This window comes from Centruroides vittatus, unplaced genomic scaffold (assembly GCF_030686945.1).
Source record: "Centruroides vittatus isolate TY-2023 unplaced genomic scaffold, ASM3068694v2 scaffold_1015, whole genome shotgun sequence".
Taxonomy (NCBI): Eukaryota; Metazoa; Arthropoda; class Arachnida; order Scorpiones; family Buthidae; genus Centruroides; species Centruroides vittatus.
In genome coordinates, this window is record NW_027122666.1 from 1,638,257 (window position 1) to 1,659,494 (window position 21,238).

The 21,238-nt window shown below is 30.8% G+C and overlaps 1 protein-coding gene across 2 annotated transcripts in view; it reads right to left on the reverse strand.

Moving 5' to 3' along the window:
- RabGGTb (geranylgeranyl transferase type-2 subunit beta) overlaps positions 1 to 17,279 on the reverse strand; it is a 31,647-nt gene extending 14,368 nt beyond the window's left edge. For both annotated transcript variants that reach the window (XM_067283880.1, XM_067283879.1), the window contains exons 1-8: positions 17,159 to 17,279; positions 16,969 to 17,076; positions 12,900 to 13,097; positions 11,107 to 11,212; positions 7,531 to 7,583; positions 5,141 to 5,251; positions 4,898 to 5,009; positions 1,423 to 1,511 (exon numbers count right to left, since the gene is read on the reverse strand). In XM_067283880.1, the coding sequence (XP_067139981.1) occupies positions 1,423 to 1,511; positions 4,898 to 5,009; positions 5,141 to 5,251; positions 7,531 to 7,583; positions 11,107 to 11,212; positions 12,900 to 13,097; positions 16,969 to 17,076; positions 17,159 to 17,161 (780 nt within the window). In that variant the 5' untranslated portion in view covers positions 17,162 to 17,279. The remainder of the gene's footprint in view (positions 1 to 1,422; positions 1,512 to 4,897; positions 5,010 to 5,140; positions 5,252 to 7,530; positions 7,584 to 11,106; positions 11,213 to 12,899; positions 13,098 to 16,968; positions 17,077 to 17,158) is intronic.
- Between the last annotated feature and the right edge of the window lie 3,959 nt (positions 17,280 to 21,238).

Sequence of the window (21,238 nt, forward strand, 5' to 3'; positions counted from 1 at the left end):
TGATAATGTTATTTACTTGTACCTATATTATACTGTATTAATTTAATTATAATTATTAAATTTAGCAAGAGATGATGCCTAATGCCTGCTTCTAGTACCAAATTACTTAGAATTTCATTAATAACAGTAATAGTAATATAGACCGATATAATCCGGCAATTGTTTGGCTTTAATATATAACTATCAGGTTGGAATGTTTACATTTGTATTTTTAATCAGAATATACAGTTTTGGAATTTAGTATTCCGGCATCACAACCTCCACGAAAAAAAAAAAATCAAAAATCAAACATTAATAGTTATGTTATCCAAATATCCTTTAGATTTTTAACCAGCATTAACAACCTTGGATGAATTGCGCAGCTCATAAACTTATTTAAATTTATAACATTTAAAAAATGTACAATAAAAAATAAATCTACAGCTGTAAGAAAACAAAAAACAGTAAACTGAATAAATGAATTAATCCTACAAATTAAATATATAAACATAAATAAATAAGTAAAATATAACTGAACCATCTTTTATTGGGCTGCAATTTGAAAAAAATAGTAGACCTATAAATTCCCACTGACGCCTGTGTCTGTCTGTCTTTCCTTAATCTTGAGAACCGTGTTAGATAAATAAAATTCAAGACCAAGTATGCAAAGCTTAGGGCAGAGGGCCCCAATTAACTATATATGAACTTCTGATGCAAACCAAAAGTCACATTATTTCAGTTTAAAATTTTTCCGTGAAAAGAGTTAGATAAATGACCATTATGACTCTACTGCTAATGGAAAAGTATGATGTACATGGGCCAAGCCATTACAGTACTAATTTGAGGTGAAGAGATTATATTTTAAATTAAATAAATTAAAAATATGATTAAAAATTGCAGTCCGGCATTGTGATGATGTCACAATAAACGTTGCTCATATTTTATTGATACTTATTTATGTTTGAATTTTAAATGAATTTGAAAGCTGCTTGGATTTGTGCAAATTTGTTAATATTCATTAAAAATCTAAAGGTTATCCTAATTCACATGTACTGTTAATGTTCGATGTTGTTAAGAGTCTTCTTGAAAAAAAAATTCATTTTTGTTTCAAGAAGGCTATGATGCTAAAATGATAAATTCTGAAAATGTTTATACTGATTAAAAATATTCCAAACTGGCTTCTAAAAAGTATTAAGTACTTATTTTCTTGTATTTTTCTTTGTAATTTAAAACAAATCTTTCATTTTCAATCATACAACTGCTAAAAAATACATCAGCAATAAATAAAAATATATTATTCTCACGTGTTTCTGAAAATTGCAAACTCTTTGTGAATCTATTACTAAATAATTTTAATAAGTTTTTACTATATATCAGAACTATATATACATACACACATACTTGATTCAAAACAAACTTTTTATATTAAAAGAGAAAAAATACCTTATCAATCCAATGAAGGCAACCAAGAATTTTTAATGATGATAAAACCCACCAAGAATAACAAACATCTGGAATTTTTTCAGGACGCCCTAAAATTATAAAAAATGGTTTAAAATTCAATTTCTGAAATTTTAACTAAAAATACTAAAAAATATCAGTAAAATTTTCTATTTTATTTCATGTTTTGCATTTTTCTTAGCCACCAAACCTTCTTTGTAGTACCGTCTAAACAATTCTCCAGTAGCTTAATAATGACTAAAGTTTCCGATCCTTCAGTTGGTTCTTTTTCAGGTTGAACATAAACTTTGCATTTAAAAAAATCGTCCATTAATGAAAATTAACATTAAATTTAAAGAAATAACAGGTGAACTAAATAAAAAACATTATTTCTGATCTGTAAGACTAAATATCTGCATCCATAGTTTCCAGTATAATAAGTCCTGTTAATATATAAAAAGTACTAGTATACAAAATAAATTTTAAAGAAATAACAGTTTGAAATGGGTTTAACATTTTGTATCCCACTTTATAACAAGGACATCAAGCAGCAAATTTAACCTGGAGATGCATTTGATTAACAGAACATTTTTAAAACTCAACATTTATGTCTGACCTGAAGAAGATCCAGCTGAAGGATCGAAATTGTTAGTCATTATCAAGATACTAAGCTATTGGAGAATTGTTTAGAACAGGGGTGTCCAACCTTTTTGTTTTTCTGGAAGAAGTTTTGGGCCATAAGTATATTATATATACTTGTGGCCCAAATCTTTAAATATGCAAGTATATTTAAGGATTAACATGTCTAGATTATAGTAATAAGTATTAGAACTTTATCATAAAAAAGGATATTTTAAAAAATTACTTCTACAGACACTTTTAATTTTTATTTAGAAATAGATAAATTCATTTATTATAAAGGACACAAACAAAAATTTATTTGAAAAACACAAATATTTATTTTATTTGAGTCTCTAATTAATAAAAAAAATGACAAAACACCATTTTAAAGTGCATTTTTATTCAACTAATATATTTATAAATAATATGTAGCTCAAAAAGTAGCCAATTTGTCAAATGATATTTTTTATGCCAAACTAAAAAAAAGTGTAGCCAAATTTGGTGCTAAGTAGCCAAATCTTGCAACGCTGGAAGGAATACTAAATAGAGCTGGAGATGGGACTCAAAGGATTGCAGACCAAAGTGCAGGGAAAGGAGAGAAAAGACAAAAGATAAGGGTCAATATTTGCATAACAGAAGATCTATTTAACCTTTCTCACTACTTTTTATTTTTTGACCTTTCTCTCCTTTTCTGGAATTTGCGGACTATAATCCTTTGAGTCACAACCCTTTATTTAATATTCCTTCCTCATTCATACATTTCCAAGTATTTGAAAATATTTCTTTTTCACTCAAAAATAAAATATGTATAAAGGTTTATGGCTTTGTGAAACTTTGTTGAATTTATGCCGTTGAAATAAATAAATACAGTAGAGCGTCGATAAGTGGAACCAATTGGGGACTGGGGTCCTTCCAGTTAATGATTTGTTCCAGTTTCCGACTTTGTACGAAAAAATACATTAACCTGTCCGATGTTCAAATTTTTCTCCGTTGCGTATCGCTTCCTGTTGAATTTTTCTCCGTTGCGTGTCGCTTCGTGTTGAATTTTCGTCGATTTTAAGCCTAACGAAAATTTTTATAATAATCATCGAGGCTATCGTATCGTTAAAAATTATTTCTGCATTTTGTACAAACAAAATAAATATATTAAAGAATATAAAAAAACATGAAAATTATACTTTAGAAGTAAATTTAGTATCAAAAACATTCGATTCAGCACGACACAGTCCGACTGAAAATCGTTCCACTTACCGACGTTCCACTTATCGACGCTCTATTGTAATAATAAAATTTTAAAATTTGTCAGTTTTGTTTACACGTTTATTGGGCCACATTGGACACCCCTAGTTTAGAAAGTACTACAAAGAATGTTTGGTGCTATACTTTCACTCCAGTATTAATAAGTGTGAGTAGAATGTTTTTCTTAACCAGTTAACAAACAGTAAACATAAAATTCTTTTAATTAAAATCATCTACACATGGCAAAAATTTTATATTTTCATATATTTGAAACATGTAAACTTGTGAGATCTCAGTAGTGACCTCCATCTCTACCTTGAGAAAGAAGTCATGTTACATCTAGAAAGTGTCACTTTACGAACAACAATGACCAAATAAACACCCACTCTCACAGGCTATATTTCAGCATGAAATCTGACTAGCTGTTACCTAAATGATCTCAAGTCAATTATCATTTAGTAAAATTGGACTGGTCATCCAAGTAACGAGACATGTCAAGGTAAAAACAAGGGGAGCAACCTGAATTTTAAGAAGTGTGTATGGAGTCTGACAGAGTACTGACAAGAAATTCAATGAAGAAAGTTCAGAGTATAATGGGAGTAATCTATGGTCAGAAAAGCAGTTTGGATCAAGAATCGGAGGAGAAAAAGTGACTAGGAGCAAAGGACTGATCAACTATCCTCACTTGGACAATGTTGGACCACAAAGAACATGGAATTTGCATGCAATGGTATTACATCCAATATTCTGAAGATGCCTATGAAAAATAATTTTCTCTCTTCTCTCTATCTCTCTGCAAACAAGTAACACTGTATGCCAGAAAATGCTTAATAAATAAATATTTCTTATTAACCTGCTGAGCATAATCCCTTCTATCTGGATTCATGCTATGCTTTCTCAAAGGCATATCATTAAAAGTTACATGAAGAATCGCAGACTTGCTACTGCTCATGCCAACATCAATGATAAATCTTATGTCAACTGATGAACAGACACAGGGACCTCACAAACTGAATTATTATTTCCAGTAATAATATTAATATTCAGCATAGACAGTAGTGTGTCAATTATCCAAAATAGTTAGGACAGAATAATTTTGGCTAATTGATTGTACTTGGTAGAGAAAGAATATGAAGACAAACACCTCAAATAAAGTAAAAATATTAATTTTAATTCTAGTACAATAGTAAAAACAAAAAAGGTTAAGGCATAGAAATTTAATACAATATGATTGATTAAAAATATAAAAAATTATCTAATTTATTAAAATAGAAGTACCATGCCTTCCTTTGCAATCTATGACATACTGATAAAACTTCAAATTTAAAATAAAACTTAACTGCAATCACCGATCCAAAATTGATAAAACATTTATTATACAGCTAGTATTTCTGCAAAATAAGTAGCCTATACTTTCTGTCAAAACATAAAATGAATATAACCAATTGGACAAAAATTGCAGGAGTTATAATATAATAGGAGTTATAAGAAATTCACACACACACACACACACACACGCACACACACCACACACACACACAGACAAGGGTTTTTATATTAGTGATGAACTATAAATTTTGAATTAATTAATTAATACAAAAAATTAATTTTTTAATACCATTTAATCCACCAGAAGGAAGTTGGCGTTCTGAAAGCCACCATCCAAGCAGATTGGAATTAACTTGATGTAAATGGCCAAGTATGGAAAGTGTACCCAAACAACAATAAATCTGAAAAAGTAGCATATTCTATAACTAAATTATCAACTTTTAATAAAATACTTATAATAATTTTATACAATAAAAAAATATTTTTAAAATGCCTTTAATTTATAAATTTAAAGACTAATTAATTCTCATACTTGTCCAGCATGAGTTTCTGAACCTGGTCGACATCCAAATCCTCCATCAAAATTCATGCATGATAAGATGAAATCTACAGTCTTTTTAACATTGATTGCTTGAACATGACCCTGTATTTAGATTATTATTTATGTTTAGTCAATTTTAACATTTCAAAACTACTATAATACATTAATTCTGTTAATTTAAAGTTTTAAAAAAACTTTACATACATATTTTAAAAATATATTTGTATATCTTTTCTTTTCTTTCAAAGGCACAATGTAGTGACGTAAACTTAAACACTGGGCGAATTTTTCATCCTTTTTATTCAGATGTAATAGTCCAAGGGTATGAATCTGAGATTCGTACCCTTGGACTATTACATCCGTCTAAACTACCGAATGAGGTACGGACCAGCTTTTAATGGTATACAAGCTCTCACCACCAGGATTTAGAAGTTGGCTGAAGAGGGGTCCAAGGGTACGAATCTCAGATTCATACCCTTGGACTATTACATCCGAATAAAAAGGATGAAAAATTCGCCCAGTGTTTAAGTTTACGTCACTACATTGTGCCTTTGAAAGAAAAGAAAAGAAAAGAAAATACAAAACACGGTTTCCTCAAGATAGAACTATATTTGTATATGTTACCGGCCAAACTAGTTTGTCCTACGTGTGTCAGGATATACTAGTTTGGCCTAAGCCAAACTGATTTATGTACTACAAATAGGTGCCAGTGTAAAAAAAAATGATTTTGTGTAATTCGAAATGCCACCACAGTACACCCTGTGGTTAAAGTCTACCTAGGTAATCCCAATGACAGTGCTTCGATTAGGTTGGTTTGATTAGGTTAACTACATTTTTAGTAGATGTTTCATTTTTTTCTTTTGTTCAAGAACTACCATGAATCAATAACTAGTGACATTAGACACTGGGCAGCCTGCCGGCAGCTCCCCTCCGGGAAGAGTACGTCAAGAGCATGAACAGTCGGAAGCGCCGCCATTGGGGTTACCTAGGTGCACTTTAACCCACCCTGTAAAAATAAATAAAAGATTAAATATTTTATATGTTACACTAAGAAACACAAATAAGTTCATTTTTAATTTTAGTTTGACTTTAAAAGTTATTTTTATTATTTCATTTGAATTTTTTAAAATATTTTTTATTTTCGAAAGTTAATTACCTTTAAAAGTGCATGGCTTAATAAAAAAAATACAAACTGATAAGTACTGATTAGCTTATTTTTATTTTATAGTTTTGTACAAGTATTGTGTCACTTCTAATCAATACTGTTTTTTATAATTAAGTAGACTATGTTTGAATAAATATTCATCTAATTGATTGCCTTTTAATTTTATTTTAACCATTAATATACTTGAATAATAATTCTAAATCAGTTCAGCCTAGGTCAAACTACATTGTCCTATGCTAAACTAGTATATCCTGACACACATAAGACAAACTAGTTTGGTCTGAAATCGGGTTTGGCCGGTAACATATACAAACAAGATTTTTAAAAAATGCCATATGTTTTAATTAAATTAGAAAATTTGATGTACAATAAAAATGAATTCTGTCTTAAAATATTTTTTTCTTTTTTTTTTTATATAATCAAAATTAAATTAAATTATAAATATTATTTTTAATATTTATAATGATATGATAATTATTTTGAATAATAATTAAAAACAAACAAGCTAAAATAAACTATTATTCTAAGATACTCCTAAAAACTTTAATAAATTATTAAAATTATAATTATTAATTTAGTTAAGAGATGGCATCAAACGTCTACCTCTAATAGAAAATTACTTTGTATAAATTATTTAAAAATTAGCAGAATTGTAGCCCTATCATTTAGGCAATCGTTGGATGCTTCTAAAAACATTGAAAATGAGAGTGAATTTTCTTTTATACTTTTTAAAAATTGAGAAAAAATTAAATAAACTTTTCTACAACAATAAAAAGCAAATGTTGCATTAATAAAACAAAAACATTTTTAAATATTGAGAATATTACAAAAAAATTTATAATTTTTATAACAAAATGAGTATTGTTAGGATCTTAGAGTTAAAGATCTCTAATCATGAAATTCTCATTTAATTTCTAACAAAGTACTACTAGTTGTCTGGAGTGGACTCCGTCATATCCTGCTTGTTCAACTGACCCAAAGAAAAGACATCCCTGAATCTTGTGTCCACACATAGGTGTAATCTGACCGAGCCCCTGGTCATTAGGTTTTCATACATGCAAAACAATTGACCCAACAAGTACAATGAAAAGTTAATATTTTATCAAATTGTTCTAAAAATTATGAAATAATTTATAGATTATTTTTCAAACTAAATTATGAATCTAAATAATTTTATTTATTTAGGATTAATTTATAAATAAAATTATATTCTTACCAATAATGCAAGACAAGCCACTGCACAGAATGAAAATCTTGTGTCTACTTCTCCTGTAGGAATATATTTTAGGTGAAATGTTTTAAAATATAACATAGAATAAACTATTATTACTATATAATATTTTTCATATTTCAATTTGAAATTATGCAGAATATGAAAAAATGTAGTAAATGTGGTATAAATATTCCAAATTAATAAAAAATATAAATTTTATATTTATCTTTATTAAAAATACAATAGATTTTTTAATAGCTGATGTGTATTAAACAAAATAAAACACTGAAAATTTAATAAAATTATTATTATAATTCTTAAACTACAGCATATACAGTTGTTTTACATTCTGAAATACTCAATATTTCTTCTGGTAATCATAGATAAATTAATTAATTAAATAATAATTATTCAATTTTATCGAGTTTTATTTTATTTCTCAAAAGTAAGTAAAACCAATGCTTCAAGTATATTATATCAATAATTATATGGCACAACATTCAGTATCACTACAATTACTAGAATATAAGATTGAAGAACTTCCATAAGAAGTGTGTTGAAAGAGCATCTAGAGACAGATTTTGCCACCAGGACGGCACTGCCATCAAGTCAGGCCATGTTGGTTACTGCTATAGTAGGTTTTTTAATGTAGAAATTGTTTGGTTTTGATGTAATAATGACTTCTAAGTGCTGTGTTCCAGGGTTTAAAAGTGACTATGCCTCTTGTAAAAAAAAGTATTTTCATGCCATGTTTTCATTTCCAAGAGATCTGGAAAAACAAAATGCATGGAGATGGAAATATACCAAAAGACTTTGAAATCACCAAGAACTCTTTTGTTTGTGAGCTGTATTTTGATAGTTGTTACATTATAAAGACATACGATGTAATTATTAAGGGAGGAACATACAGAGAAGTATTTACAACCAACACTAAGAAAGGATGCAATTTCTACTATATTTCCTAGGAGCAGAAGGAACCAAGAGAAAAAGTCACAGGGATGACCAAAACCAAAAGCCATGGAAGACTCCTACATCCTTCCAAGCAGCTACTGCATCTACTACTGTTGTATGAAAAACACATTTCTCAGTATGTAGAAGATAACAAATTTCTTGTTGTTATTGATGATATTGTAACAGATAGCAACGTGATCTTAATCACTTTAGGATGTAAAGATCATTAAGTACAATTAGTTCCACACATAGTTCAGTTTTATGTAACCACAAGAATCCATTTTTTTTACAAGAGAAGTTAATAAACACAGTGGCCAATAAAAATGCTAGGAAACTATCTAAACTGTAAATAACTAATATGTGAAATCTGGAAGTTAAGAACCTAGAATTTCTAAATTATTTCACTCCAGTTATAAACGACTTAATCAACAACATTCCATACCCGGGAAATTGTTGACCCTCGAATGGCAACGATTGTCCCCTAACTGTCAACAAGCCGTTATTCCTTCGGAGCAGGTAGATCATCTTGCACGATGGTTTATAGTTAGCGTCCGAACTAGTCGTTTATTTAATATCCCGGGAACACCTATGGCCCTAATAGTGATTCGTTTTCGATCACGTGACAAGTTTTCCCATCCAAAACTTATAAAAGACGCTTCCTTCCCCCCTAAAGGGGTCGGATCGTCTCTCCTCTAAGAAGTGCACTACGCCGTCGACCGAACCCGAAAGTTTCAAGGTGTCTATGTTTTAAGTGCCATTGTCCAGTCTACGAATTCTAAGAGTCGACGTGCCATCGTCCCATTAACTGATTCTCTGTCATCCCGAACATCATCGTCACCTCTGAGAGAATATTCGTCCATTACGAACTCCGTCTATTACGGACTTGTTAAGAGGTATGAAAAATAATTGTAAACTCTCTCTCTCCGGCCCCTTTTTGTATACGAGGGTAGAAGTGTACTTTAGTTCGTTTAGCTTTTATTAAATCTTGTTTTGTTATAAAATGGTGTCTTTCTTGACTGTCGGCTTCGCCTTATCGTCGACCCCAATCTTCCTCCTCCTCCACTCGCGTAACGCGTAACGCGCCGTCTACATAACAGCCATCCTGTTCCTGACACGTGAGTCGCCGGAAAAAGAGGTACGACAAACTCTTACCTCCCCGGGATCTCACACATTGGTGACAATCGAGAGGGGTTCCGACTTATTCGGCACCCCCCGATTTCACAAATAGAATAAACTTTTATCTACTGAGGAACTTTTAATTTTCATTAATGCTTTCAACTTTTTTCACAAATCATCATCAGATGGATCAATATTTGAATATCAAAGAAAATTAAAAATATGGAGGCTTACAGTATGGAATAACTTACAACGTAATTATGTTACAAATAAAATAAAAAAATTATTGAATAAAAAAATAAAAGTGTGATATTTCGTGTTAATAATAAATAATATAATTGTATTTAGTTTAAAACTTTAACTATTTAACATAAAAATAACAGTGCGTAAATCAGTTTTATTATCCAATGAAAATACATTTAATTCATATATATTGGTATGAACTATATATGCACGATACAGTATAACACTATATTGTGCATTGTGTCACATCCTCTGAATGAAAATAGGCCCAGTTGCTGATAGCACCACCCTGATGACAGAACTTGTCTCTAGAGAGTTTTTGGAAGAGAGTTCTCCAACCTTATATTCTAATAATCATGGTATCACTATATTAAAATGCAATATTATAGAAATAAAGTTGCTAAATTATGGAAAATGACTCAACAGAATGCTTATTTGTATTATTTTCTATTTATAAACGTGTTATTAAATGTAATTAAAATATTGTAGTTTATGTTAGAATACTAAATAAATTCTGTGATATTACTCTGAATTATTATAACTTCCAATTTCGTAAGGAATGGAATGTCTACTAAATTACCAGATTAAAAATAGACATTACTGTATAAAAATAATTTCAATATAAATTTGCATATCTATAATGTATTTCAATATAGTGTATCATTAATTATAAAATCCTAATAAGAAAATATAAATACTAATTTAAATTGTTAAAGTAATATTTTTTAAGTTATAGTTTTACCATTAAAATGGACATCTGATAGAGATTCTTAACAATAATGTCTTTTCATTCACTTTAAATAATTATAATTGCATAAAAATTATTTATAAACTAGCAGATGAGCCTGGCATTGCTCTGGCAAAAAGTAACAATAGCAAAGATTCAGATTATTAGATTATAGCCAATCTTACATGTTTTCACAGGGTGCAAGAATTAGGTTCATCCTTTTCCAAGACTAATTAGAACATTTTTAGATGGGTCTAAATATATATTCGATATCCCGCAAAAAAACCGCATCTAAAGTAGTACAGTAGAATCTGAGTTCGGGGTAATCCTTAACCCTCTTCCTCTCCCTGCAGGGGGAATTTTGAAAAATCTCTTCTTAGTGTACCCTAAGTGTGTACCAAATTTCAGCTTTCAACTCCTAACTGTTTGGACTCTGTGCTTATTATTATTATCAACCCATCTCATATATATATATATATGTATGTATGTATGTATGTATGTATATAGATACATAAATGTAATTAATAATAAAAAAAACTTACCCCATTTATCTCCCATAAAACTTCCATCTTCTTTTTGTAGACTCTTCACATAATTAACAACATTACCAACATTAATAATATCCACTGAGTCATATATTGTAAGAATCTATAAAATAAATGTTAGAATCAAGATTTTTATTTATTTTTAAATTAATTATTTTTAGATTTCAATATTTTTTCCAGCAAGGTAGGTTTCCATTTTGAATAGATCTTTTTAACATAAGAAAATTTGCTCCATTCTGAAGGATTTTTTTTCCATTAAGGTACATTTTACTGCATAATACACTTTTTACAATATTTCCAAAAAATCCACAAAATTGTATGCCTGCTAAGCATGCAAAATTTTGTAAGTTTCTGTCATCTACTTGACCATGACCCATTTTCAATTGCTCAGTGACCATCACCCAATTATCACACATCAGTTCAAGATATGCTGAACCCCATTCCTTATAACATGGTTGTTCCACTGCAGGCTTGGACAAACCCACAACGTACTTGAGTAAAGGCCCTCTTAGTACCCACAGAGCAGAAAAAGTTTTAAAAAAAATATGGAAAAAAGAAAGGAATAAGAACAGAAACCTATACTCATGAAAAAAAAAAGATGTAATTATCTAAAACTGCATTATAAAAGCATAATCTAATTTTAAATAATATAAAGAAAGTTATAAATCAAGTGTCATTTTTCAAAGATATGTTTTTGATCTACACTTGAATAAATTTATGATTTAAGATCAAAACATTTATGTTAGATCAAAAACATTTGGAATTATGTCCAAAATTGGATTTTTCCATTCTATAATCTAAAGCTTTTATTTTTCTATCACAATGATATATTAGTTACTGTTAAATTTTAAAATACATAATTAGGTATTAAACAGTGTACTCTCATATAAAAATGGCATTTGATTGTTTCTAAGCAACAAATGAAAAGTTAATAATCTAATATGTAAAAACTGTAGGTTTTACAGATTTTTATTTTCCTAACATAAATCATATTCAAAATATTCACTCGATCTGATAATTATGATTAACTAAACCATTCTAATAAATTTCAATTTCAAGAATACTACTGAAATGCAAGATCTTGATGACATATTTAAAATTAATAAATCTTACATCACTTTATTAATTCATTTAAAAATAAACAGAGTTTTTCAATTTTAATATATTGTTGAGATGTATGTAATAGTTTCAGTTAATTACTATGATTTTGATTAAATTATGTTTTTGAGTAATGGTAATACTTGATCATGATATTGAATGCATATTCTAAAAGGTACAGCAATAACAAATATTGTGGTTAGCTTCAATTTTATCCAAAAAAAGGCAAACCTAGCTTAAAATAGATCAACCATTATGGATGAAAAACAGTAAACACATCTTAAATCATCTACAAAAATTACATTTAAAACTGGGTATATCATACTGAAATTAAAAGCATAAATAAGTTTAAAACTGGATAAATAAAAATTTTAGGAAAATACATATCTTTATCAAGCAAACTATTTTTAGTTAAAACATTTTCTACCTATTTAACATAATGATGACCTATTAAACAGGTCAAAAATGTTTGTTTAATTAAATACTTTTGTAGGCTAATTTATAAAATTCCTCGTAATGTTTTCCTCATTCTTGCTCTGTTTAAATAATTTAAATAACTTCCAATAATTAATTATTTTATCAAATTATTATTTCATTTATTTATAAAAACAATTATTTTCCTAATTTGGAATTTTTTGGTTAATATATTCAATTTTCTTTAAAACACAATTAGCTAAATAAAATTTAATTACCTGAATTGCACTTAATGTATATAGTAAGTGAGGATCATGACCTACACTTGCACCAAATCCACCACATTCATGCTGGCATTGTTGTATAAAATCTAGAATTTCTTGTTTACTGAGAACATCTAATTTCTCCATTAAATCCATTGCTGTAAGTCCCCAGTAAAGACCACTCATTCTCAGATATTCTGTCATGCAATACTCCTAGAAAAAAGTAATCATAAATTTGTTATATAAATAATAGTTTTAGTTAATAATATATTTACAAATAACATATAGAGAATCCATATAATTTGATTGGATCTACATATTCAGAGCCTTAAACAGAAGGGTTAAAATGGACTCCCTCTGATTCACAGCTGCTGTGTAGAGTAACAAACATCCCCAAACAACCTTAAAACATAGCAAAAACTACTAACTAGAATGTTTTCAATCATTTTTTTATGGGCTCCCTCCTTACTCAGGGATCACTCTGGAAAATTTAAAAATATCGCCACTATTTTGCCAGTTTTAATTTTTTTTTTTCACCACTTCAAATTATTTATCACCACCAGTTTTACATACTAATTAATGTAGGTGCTGATAGCCTTATTAGTTTGGCATCTGGAAAGCAAAAGTAACATGTTAAGCTGTCACTTACAAAGAGAGGTCCAGACGTTCGAGTCTCCAATTTGAACGAAACATGGTGAGCATATAGCCTTAAACACAAACACCTCCTTATCCAAATAATAGAACCCCTCTTTTCAAGCATTTAAAAAAATTGCCCTTTAAAAATTTACTATTTAGCTTATAAGTCTTTAGGAGTCCCCAGATCAGCAATAGCCAAGTAAATAAGATAACAGGCATTGGAGCTAGAGACAATGTAGGTTTGAACTTTTGGCATTTTAGTTTAGTTTTTTATTATGTATAACATTATTATTTTATCACATAATTAGTATTATTATTGGGCTTCAATTTGAAAAAATTGTAGACCTATAAATGCTCACTATCATCTGTCCATCTGCCTTTCCTTAATTTCGAGAACAGAGTTAGATAGATGAAAGAAGAGACCAGATATGGAAACTTTACAAGCAGGAGGCCTCAATTAAATCTGCAGTGAATTGTTTTTGCTAAATAGAAAATTACATCACAATTTTTAATCTTTTGTTTTATAACCTTTAAATGTGGGAATAATAGTAATAATAATATTAATGATGCAGTAAAACAGTAAAATTACACATAAAAAGCTAAACTAAACTAAACCTTTAAAGTTGAAACCTACATTGTCTACCTCTAGTATCTAGTGTCTTATTCACTCAGCTATTGCTGTTCTGGGTCATGAAAATTCCAAAGACTTATAAGATAAACACTAAATTTTCAGAAGCCCAATTTTTGGAAATGCTTCAGAAGTGGGTCCTACTATTTTGACAAGGAGCTGCTTGTGTTTAAGGCTTTATGCTCACCAAGTTTCATTTGAATCAGAGTCCTGACTGTCTTGCCTTGTTAGCAATAGGAATCATTTTTGAATAATTCCAAATAACACATTTGATCACAATGTTTAAACAGTATTTCACAGGTTCTGTCATCATGTCAAAATTTTTGTTTTAGTCTACTGAAAAAAGATCAAAGTGAAAAAAGTCATCCCAAAAAATTAACTTAAGTTTTCTATCAGTCAATAAAAAAATCCCTAATCTGGAAACACTGGATGGCATTGCAAAAAACTGCCTTTGATTGTCAACATCACTTCCTACTTTTCTGTCTGAACATGCCACATGATATCAAGAAATCACTAGGGGTGCATACTTTTCATTTCAGACTGATTAATTTGCAAGATCAGATCAGTGTTTGTCACATGATACAGATCACTTCTGTCATGTGTTTTTGTTGGCAGAAAGTATACAAGTAGGATTGAATTGTATTTACACTGTGAAAAAATCTGCTTATAAAATGGCAAAATGGGAGAGTACATGCCATACATTCTTGTCATACAATATTGCAAAATTATCTCTAAATATGTATTTTTTCATCTCAGTTTATTGGATATTTTAATAATGATGAAATTATTCCTCTCTGTCTTTACCGATTTACAAGGAAAATTATTTAAAATTAAATATTCTTAAAAAATGGGATAGTATTGGGTTGTTCGGAAAGTAATTTCGTTTTTTTATTACTAGAGGAATTAGATATATTTTTACCAGCCAATTTTATTTTAAACCACATTTTCATTATATACTTCAACAGCTGACATTTTAAGGCTTATTTGTAAAAAATTTTGTTTGTTTCGTGTACAATTATTTTTTTTCGGTAATTCATCAAATATGGAACATCGAAAGCATCATTTTTGGAATATTTTGCTTTTTTATAACTAAAAAACCAAAATGCTGCTCAAACAAGAAAAAAATTGTGGTACATGTTTGGAGAAGATGTGTTGAGAGAAAGACAGTGCCAAAACTGGTTTACAAAACTGCATTCTGGCAATTTTAATATCGAAGATACACCACATTCTGGATGGCCATTTGAAGCCAATGAAAACAAAATAAAGGTACTGATTAAAGCAATCTGCCATATAACAACACGTGAAATCACTAAGAGATTAAATCTGTTAAATTGAACCATTTATTATTACTTAAAACAAATTGGTTTCGTTTCAAAGCTCGATATATGGGTTCCACATGTTATTAAAGAGAGATGCTCTCTATGGTGGGATTTTAAAGAAATTTGTTTTTGAGCTTTTACCAGACAATTTAACAATTGATTCAAAAGTGTACTGCCATCGAGTAAACAAATTGAGTAATATCATCAAACAGAAAAGGCCAGAATTGATCAACAAACAAAGTGTAGTGTTTTATCATGATAATGCCAAATTTCACACAAGTTTGGTAACTTGTCAGAAACTGTTATAGCTTAGATGGGATGTGTTATCACACCAACCATATTCACCAGATCGGGCACACTCAGATTATTACTTGTTCCAGTCTATACAAATTTTTTTTAACTATAAGACATTTACTTGAAATGACAATGTCAAAAATCACTTGGATCAGTTTAATATTACCTCCAAGTGCATTTCACCCTGACAATAACAAGGTCTCTTCAGTGGCTATAACATCACAATCCATAACAATGTTTGGTTCATAGATTTCAATCAGAATCAATTTTTATTATGGTTTTATATTCAGTTCAATGCGCCATTATACTTTTCTCAATCAGCTTCTTTACATTTAGTAAATAACCAGCCGTGGAAAGATTTATTCTAATTAGGGCATGTTCATTACATTTATTTAAAAATCTTTGTTTGAAATCTAAAACGTCAGAATGCAACATTTTTAAAGATAATTATGCTTATAATTACTATATGGCATATGGACTCAGAAAGGTTTGCCATCCCTAAATTACCTGATTAAATTTTTAATGTCTAATAAGAATTCTAATCAGAACTAGTTTCATAATTTGTGGGCCCATTGTAAAATATAAATGTGGGATCTTTTCTAAATGCTAAAGACTAAGTATTAACCAAGTGCAAGAGCCCAAATAATTGCACAGGTCATACACTCATTACAACAACTCTGCTCTCAATGAAATTCACGTCATAACCACGTTTGCATCAATATTAAGGATGCACATCTTCCATTCACATAGAAATTCATTCCATGAGTTACATGAAAACATTTTATTATTATGTATAGTTATCTTTTTATTTTATATTATTTCTTTTTCGATTTATTTCCAACCATTTCAGTATGCTTGTTACATTTCAAACTATTCTTGTTCCACATATTCATTTTATTTTATATTTTTTCATTTGTATTCTGATGATGGCTGCTAGAACAACCAAAAACATTTGAGAAAACAAGGAATATTGCTGGTAAAGTCTTATTTAGTGAGTTTTCGTGAAAATTCTTTCTACCAAGTAGACAGTAATTGAGTAATGAATATCAACTATAGTCAATATTCATTATTCTTTATTAAAGTCATTGAGTAACAAATAATGAGTATTAAGTGTAAAAGTATATTAATCCTTAGTGCATTATGGTTATGCACACTACAGTATATCATTATACTGTTTATATGTTACACAATAAGGTTTAATACTTACATAATCATCTTTTTTGTTACTATAAGATGCTATATAATTGTGATGTTTTTCTAATAGTAGATCTGATGGAAAATTATCTGTCAGTGTAACATCCTTAATAAGTACAGCCTGAAAAACATGTTTAAAAATTATATAGATCACAATTTTCTTAAATTTATTCTAAGCATTTCAAAAAAATAATTAAACCAACCATGCTACTATTTAATAAGTTTCCTAAATTTTGTGTTTATTTATAAACGCATAAATTCATAGAACAAGTAAACATTCATATGAAAACACGTAAACCATGCCGAAAATTGATAAGTGTATTGACACCGAATGGCGCTTTTCGCATATCATGTTGAAAAAAAATATATACTTGTTTTTTAAGATAATTAAATTTTAAACTTTAAATTAATATTTCTAGTTAAAAATTTAAAATTTAAAAAATTTTATTTTTTTAAAATTACGTTTACATGCCTTTTGTAATTAGATTGTTGTCAAGTTGCCAGATTGGATTTTTCTCCGAACTTGATCTCTCTGTAATTGAAAAGGTCCATCAAGATCCATTAAGAAAATGATTTTGTATCGAGGAAACTGGAACTTTTTGCTTTAAAACTAGGACGGGATCTCAAACCGATTGAAAGTATAAAAACGAAAGACGTTGCTACTGCTTTAGTGGGAATGTAATGGAAAATTCTCATAGCAGCAGTAATGCTCATGCAATATCATGACAATTAAACGCTCTGTACGACAGTGTGGAAAGTTCTGTAAAAAATGCAAGATTTTTCGCAGAATTTTCCACACTGTCATTTCAACATACAAGATTATCCATACAAGATATTCCAGTCAAAAATTGCTTTCTGGTGATAATGATAAGCGGAAAACAGTTGCCGTGACATTCGTAGTTCAGAAGATGGTTGATGTGGTATAGCTCTGGTAAATTCTGTGAAGATAAGACTCATTTTCATTTTCATTTGCATGGTATAATGAATATTTACAGCTATTGTATTTGGTCTGACGAAAATTCATATATTCGTCAATTCCATGCATTCACCAAAAATAACGATGTGGTGTTAAAGGATTTCAAAGAGTCCCTTATCATTGATTCTTATTTTTAAAGAAAACTCTGTATATAGGCCAGTAACATGCTTGGTTAATGTTCCTAAACTTCATCATTCCAGCACTGCATCTGAGGAGTTATCTAAACTGCAAAATATGCAAGATGATTCACCCTCCACATATCAACTTAAACTTGAAAGTATTGTTATGTGAAGCTTCGGAAGTGGGCCTACTATTTGTGCGAATTGTAACTGGTCATTTGCGTAAACCTCCAAATGCATCACCAAATCCGAGTCCCCGTGACCTTTGGTTATGGGCTGCCTAAAGGGCTTCGTTTATCAAACCAATGTTCCCAACCGAATTGTGTTGAAGACAGATTTCACCATATCTACAAGAATTGCAAGCAAGTCAGCTGCATTCTGTCATCGAATGTGTTGTGTAACAAATGCAATTTCTAGAGAGGAAGATGAAGGGCACATAGGACCACAAACTTGCCAAAAACAGACAGCAAAAATCACTGAAGAATTTTATAGAGAAGTTTGTGTTTAAGTATTTAAGATCGTTCTGATGACATAGATAAAAAGCTATTGTCGACTAAAATTTTACAAAGCGTATTCATTGCAGATAGATGAAGTTATGATGTTTTAGGACCTCTGTACTACTAGTACAGTATCTGTTTGATTTAGACGATAGTGTTGAAGATTTTGTGTAAATTTCTGCAAACAGTAGTACAGGAGGGGAAAAAAATCTTTAATTGTTTCGACAATTTTATTACAGTATATGGAAAAAACTTAATTTGAAAACGTTTTCAGACACATACGAGGGCAGTTCGGAAAGTTCGCGGCCTCAAATAGAACAAAAAACAAAATAATGTTAAAACTTTTTTTATTTTTCAATGTAGTCTCCTTTGTTAGCAATGCACTTATTCCAGCAATGTTTTAGCTTTTTATGCCATCACAATAGGTCGATTTGTCAAGGTGTGCAAAATACTCGTTCACTTCAGAGATGACTTCGTCATTTGAGTGGAATTTCTTTCCAGCTAAGAATTTTTTTAGGTTTGGAAAAAGGTGGAAGTCACTGGGGCCAAATCAGGTGAGTACGGTGGATGTGTAACTAATTGGAAGCGAATTTCGTTTATCTTTTGTTTAGTGATTCTGGCAGAATATGCAGGTGCATTATCGTGGTGGAACAGAACGTTTTTCTTCTTCGAGTGTGGCCTCTTTTCTTTAATTTCTTTCTTCAGTTTTTCGAAAACAGTAATAGACAGCATTGACGGTCTTTACTTTTTCTAGGTAGTCAATAAAGATGATTCCTTTAGCATCCCAAAAAACCGGGCCATCACTTTCCCCGCTGATGGATCTGTCTTTGCCTTCTTTGGTGGTGGCGAACTGTGATGTTTTCCATTGTTTCTTCTGTTCTTTTGTTTCAGGAGTGTAATAGTGGATCCACGTTTCGTCAGTAGTCACAAACCGACGCAAGAAATCCTGTGGGTTTTTCTGATAGAAGTCCAAACACTCCTTTGACATCAAAGTGCGAACACGTTTTTGCTTGGCGGTCAGCAGATGCGGCACCCGCCTTACTGAGACCTTCGTCATACTCAAATTTTCGGTTAGGATGTGGTGCACTCGGTCGACAGAGATGCCTGTTGTCTCAGCTATCTCACACGTTTTCAAACGGCGATCTGCTAACATCAAATCGTGAACTTTGTCGATATTTTTTTTAGTGACAGCAGTTGACGGCCGTCCGCTGCGAGGGTCATCTTCCACACTCTCTCTGCCAGATTTAAAAAAGGCTGTCCATTTTTTTACAGTGGTGTACGAAGGAGCAGACTCTCCCAAAACTTCATCCATGTCAGCTTTGATTTGAGATGGGATCAACCTGTTTTTCGTCAGGTATTTTATGACCGCACGAGTCTCTATCTTCTCTATTTTTGACAAAGCATTTGCACACTGACTATCTGCTAAGCTCTTGTGGCAAAACTTTACGACAAATCAAGCGGAAATTCGTATCGTATCTTTAGCAAAGATGGCTGAATTATTCCCGCCAAAAATTAAATTGATCGCAGCGCCGCATATAGGCAAGGCCGCGAACTTTCCGAACAGCCCTCGTATGCTTCTCTACTTTCTATGCACTAAGGGGCTTATATCGTGAGATATATCGCAAATTTCGTACATCGGCGTGACGGTACTTATAAGATTATGATGCCTATTCTCGATGTTACACGTCAAAAAATCCAGAAGAGTTATTTAACTTTCCTGGCAATATTTGGTTGCGCCATCTGTTATCATATTTTATTATTAAAAACATTTTATATTTTTAAATGGCAAAAAGCTTAATTTTAAGAATAGGGATGGGTTTTATTTTAAAAAATTGTAAATGCTAATAACGAGTAGTCATTAAGTCCGACCCTATTGGAGATACACACTAACCCTTTTATCTCCCAACTCCCTCGACCTTTAATCACCAAAATTAAATAGCATCAACCCACCTAATGCACAAACCTCCCTGCAAAATTTCAAAAATTTTCGACAAAAATTACAGGAATTACTAAGCTTCAAAGAGAGTGAACAGCATCGTGTCTCCACACACTAACATCCATACATACAGAGATATCCCCGAATTTTGTTGTATTTCTCGGCGTTTTAAGGTGTCGTGAATGCAAACATGTAAAAATCTTGGGGGGTCAATTTTGTGGGCTTCTTAGTGCCCACAGAAGGAAAAGAGATAAAAAGAAAATTGGGAAATTTGTGGATTACAACTTCTGCCGAAACGTCAGGGTCTCCTTCTGCTGCATTCTGTCCCCTTCAAAGTAGTCTCCTCCCCAACATATACAGTTATCCCAACGGTGTTTCCACTTTTTGAAACAGTCCTGGAACGCTTTTTCCGGAATGCTCATAAGCGGCTCCGTCGTTTTTTTTCTATCTCTAGAATGGTGGCAAATCTTTTTCCTTTGTGCGTGTTTTTTAGTTTGGGGAACAGAAAAAGTCGCATGGAGCTTGGTCAGGCGAGTAGGGTGAGTCGGAAGCACAGCGGTCGTTTTGGCCAAAAACTCACGAGTTCTGAGGGATGAATGAGCCGGCGCGTTGTCGTGGTGAAAAAAACCACTCGCCGCTCCTCCAAAGTTCGGGCCGTTTGGCCTGATTCTGTTTCTTAGACATTTCATAACCCTAGCTAGTACTCCGTGTTGACTGTCTCGCTGTAAGTAGATATTCGTGATACACAACCCCTT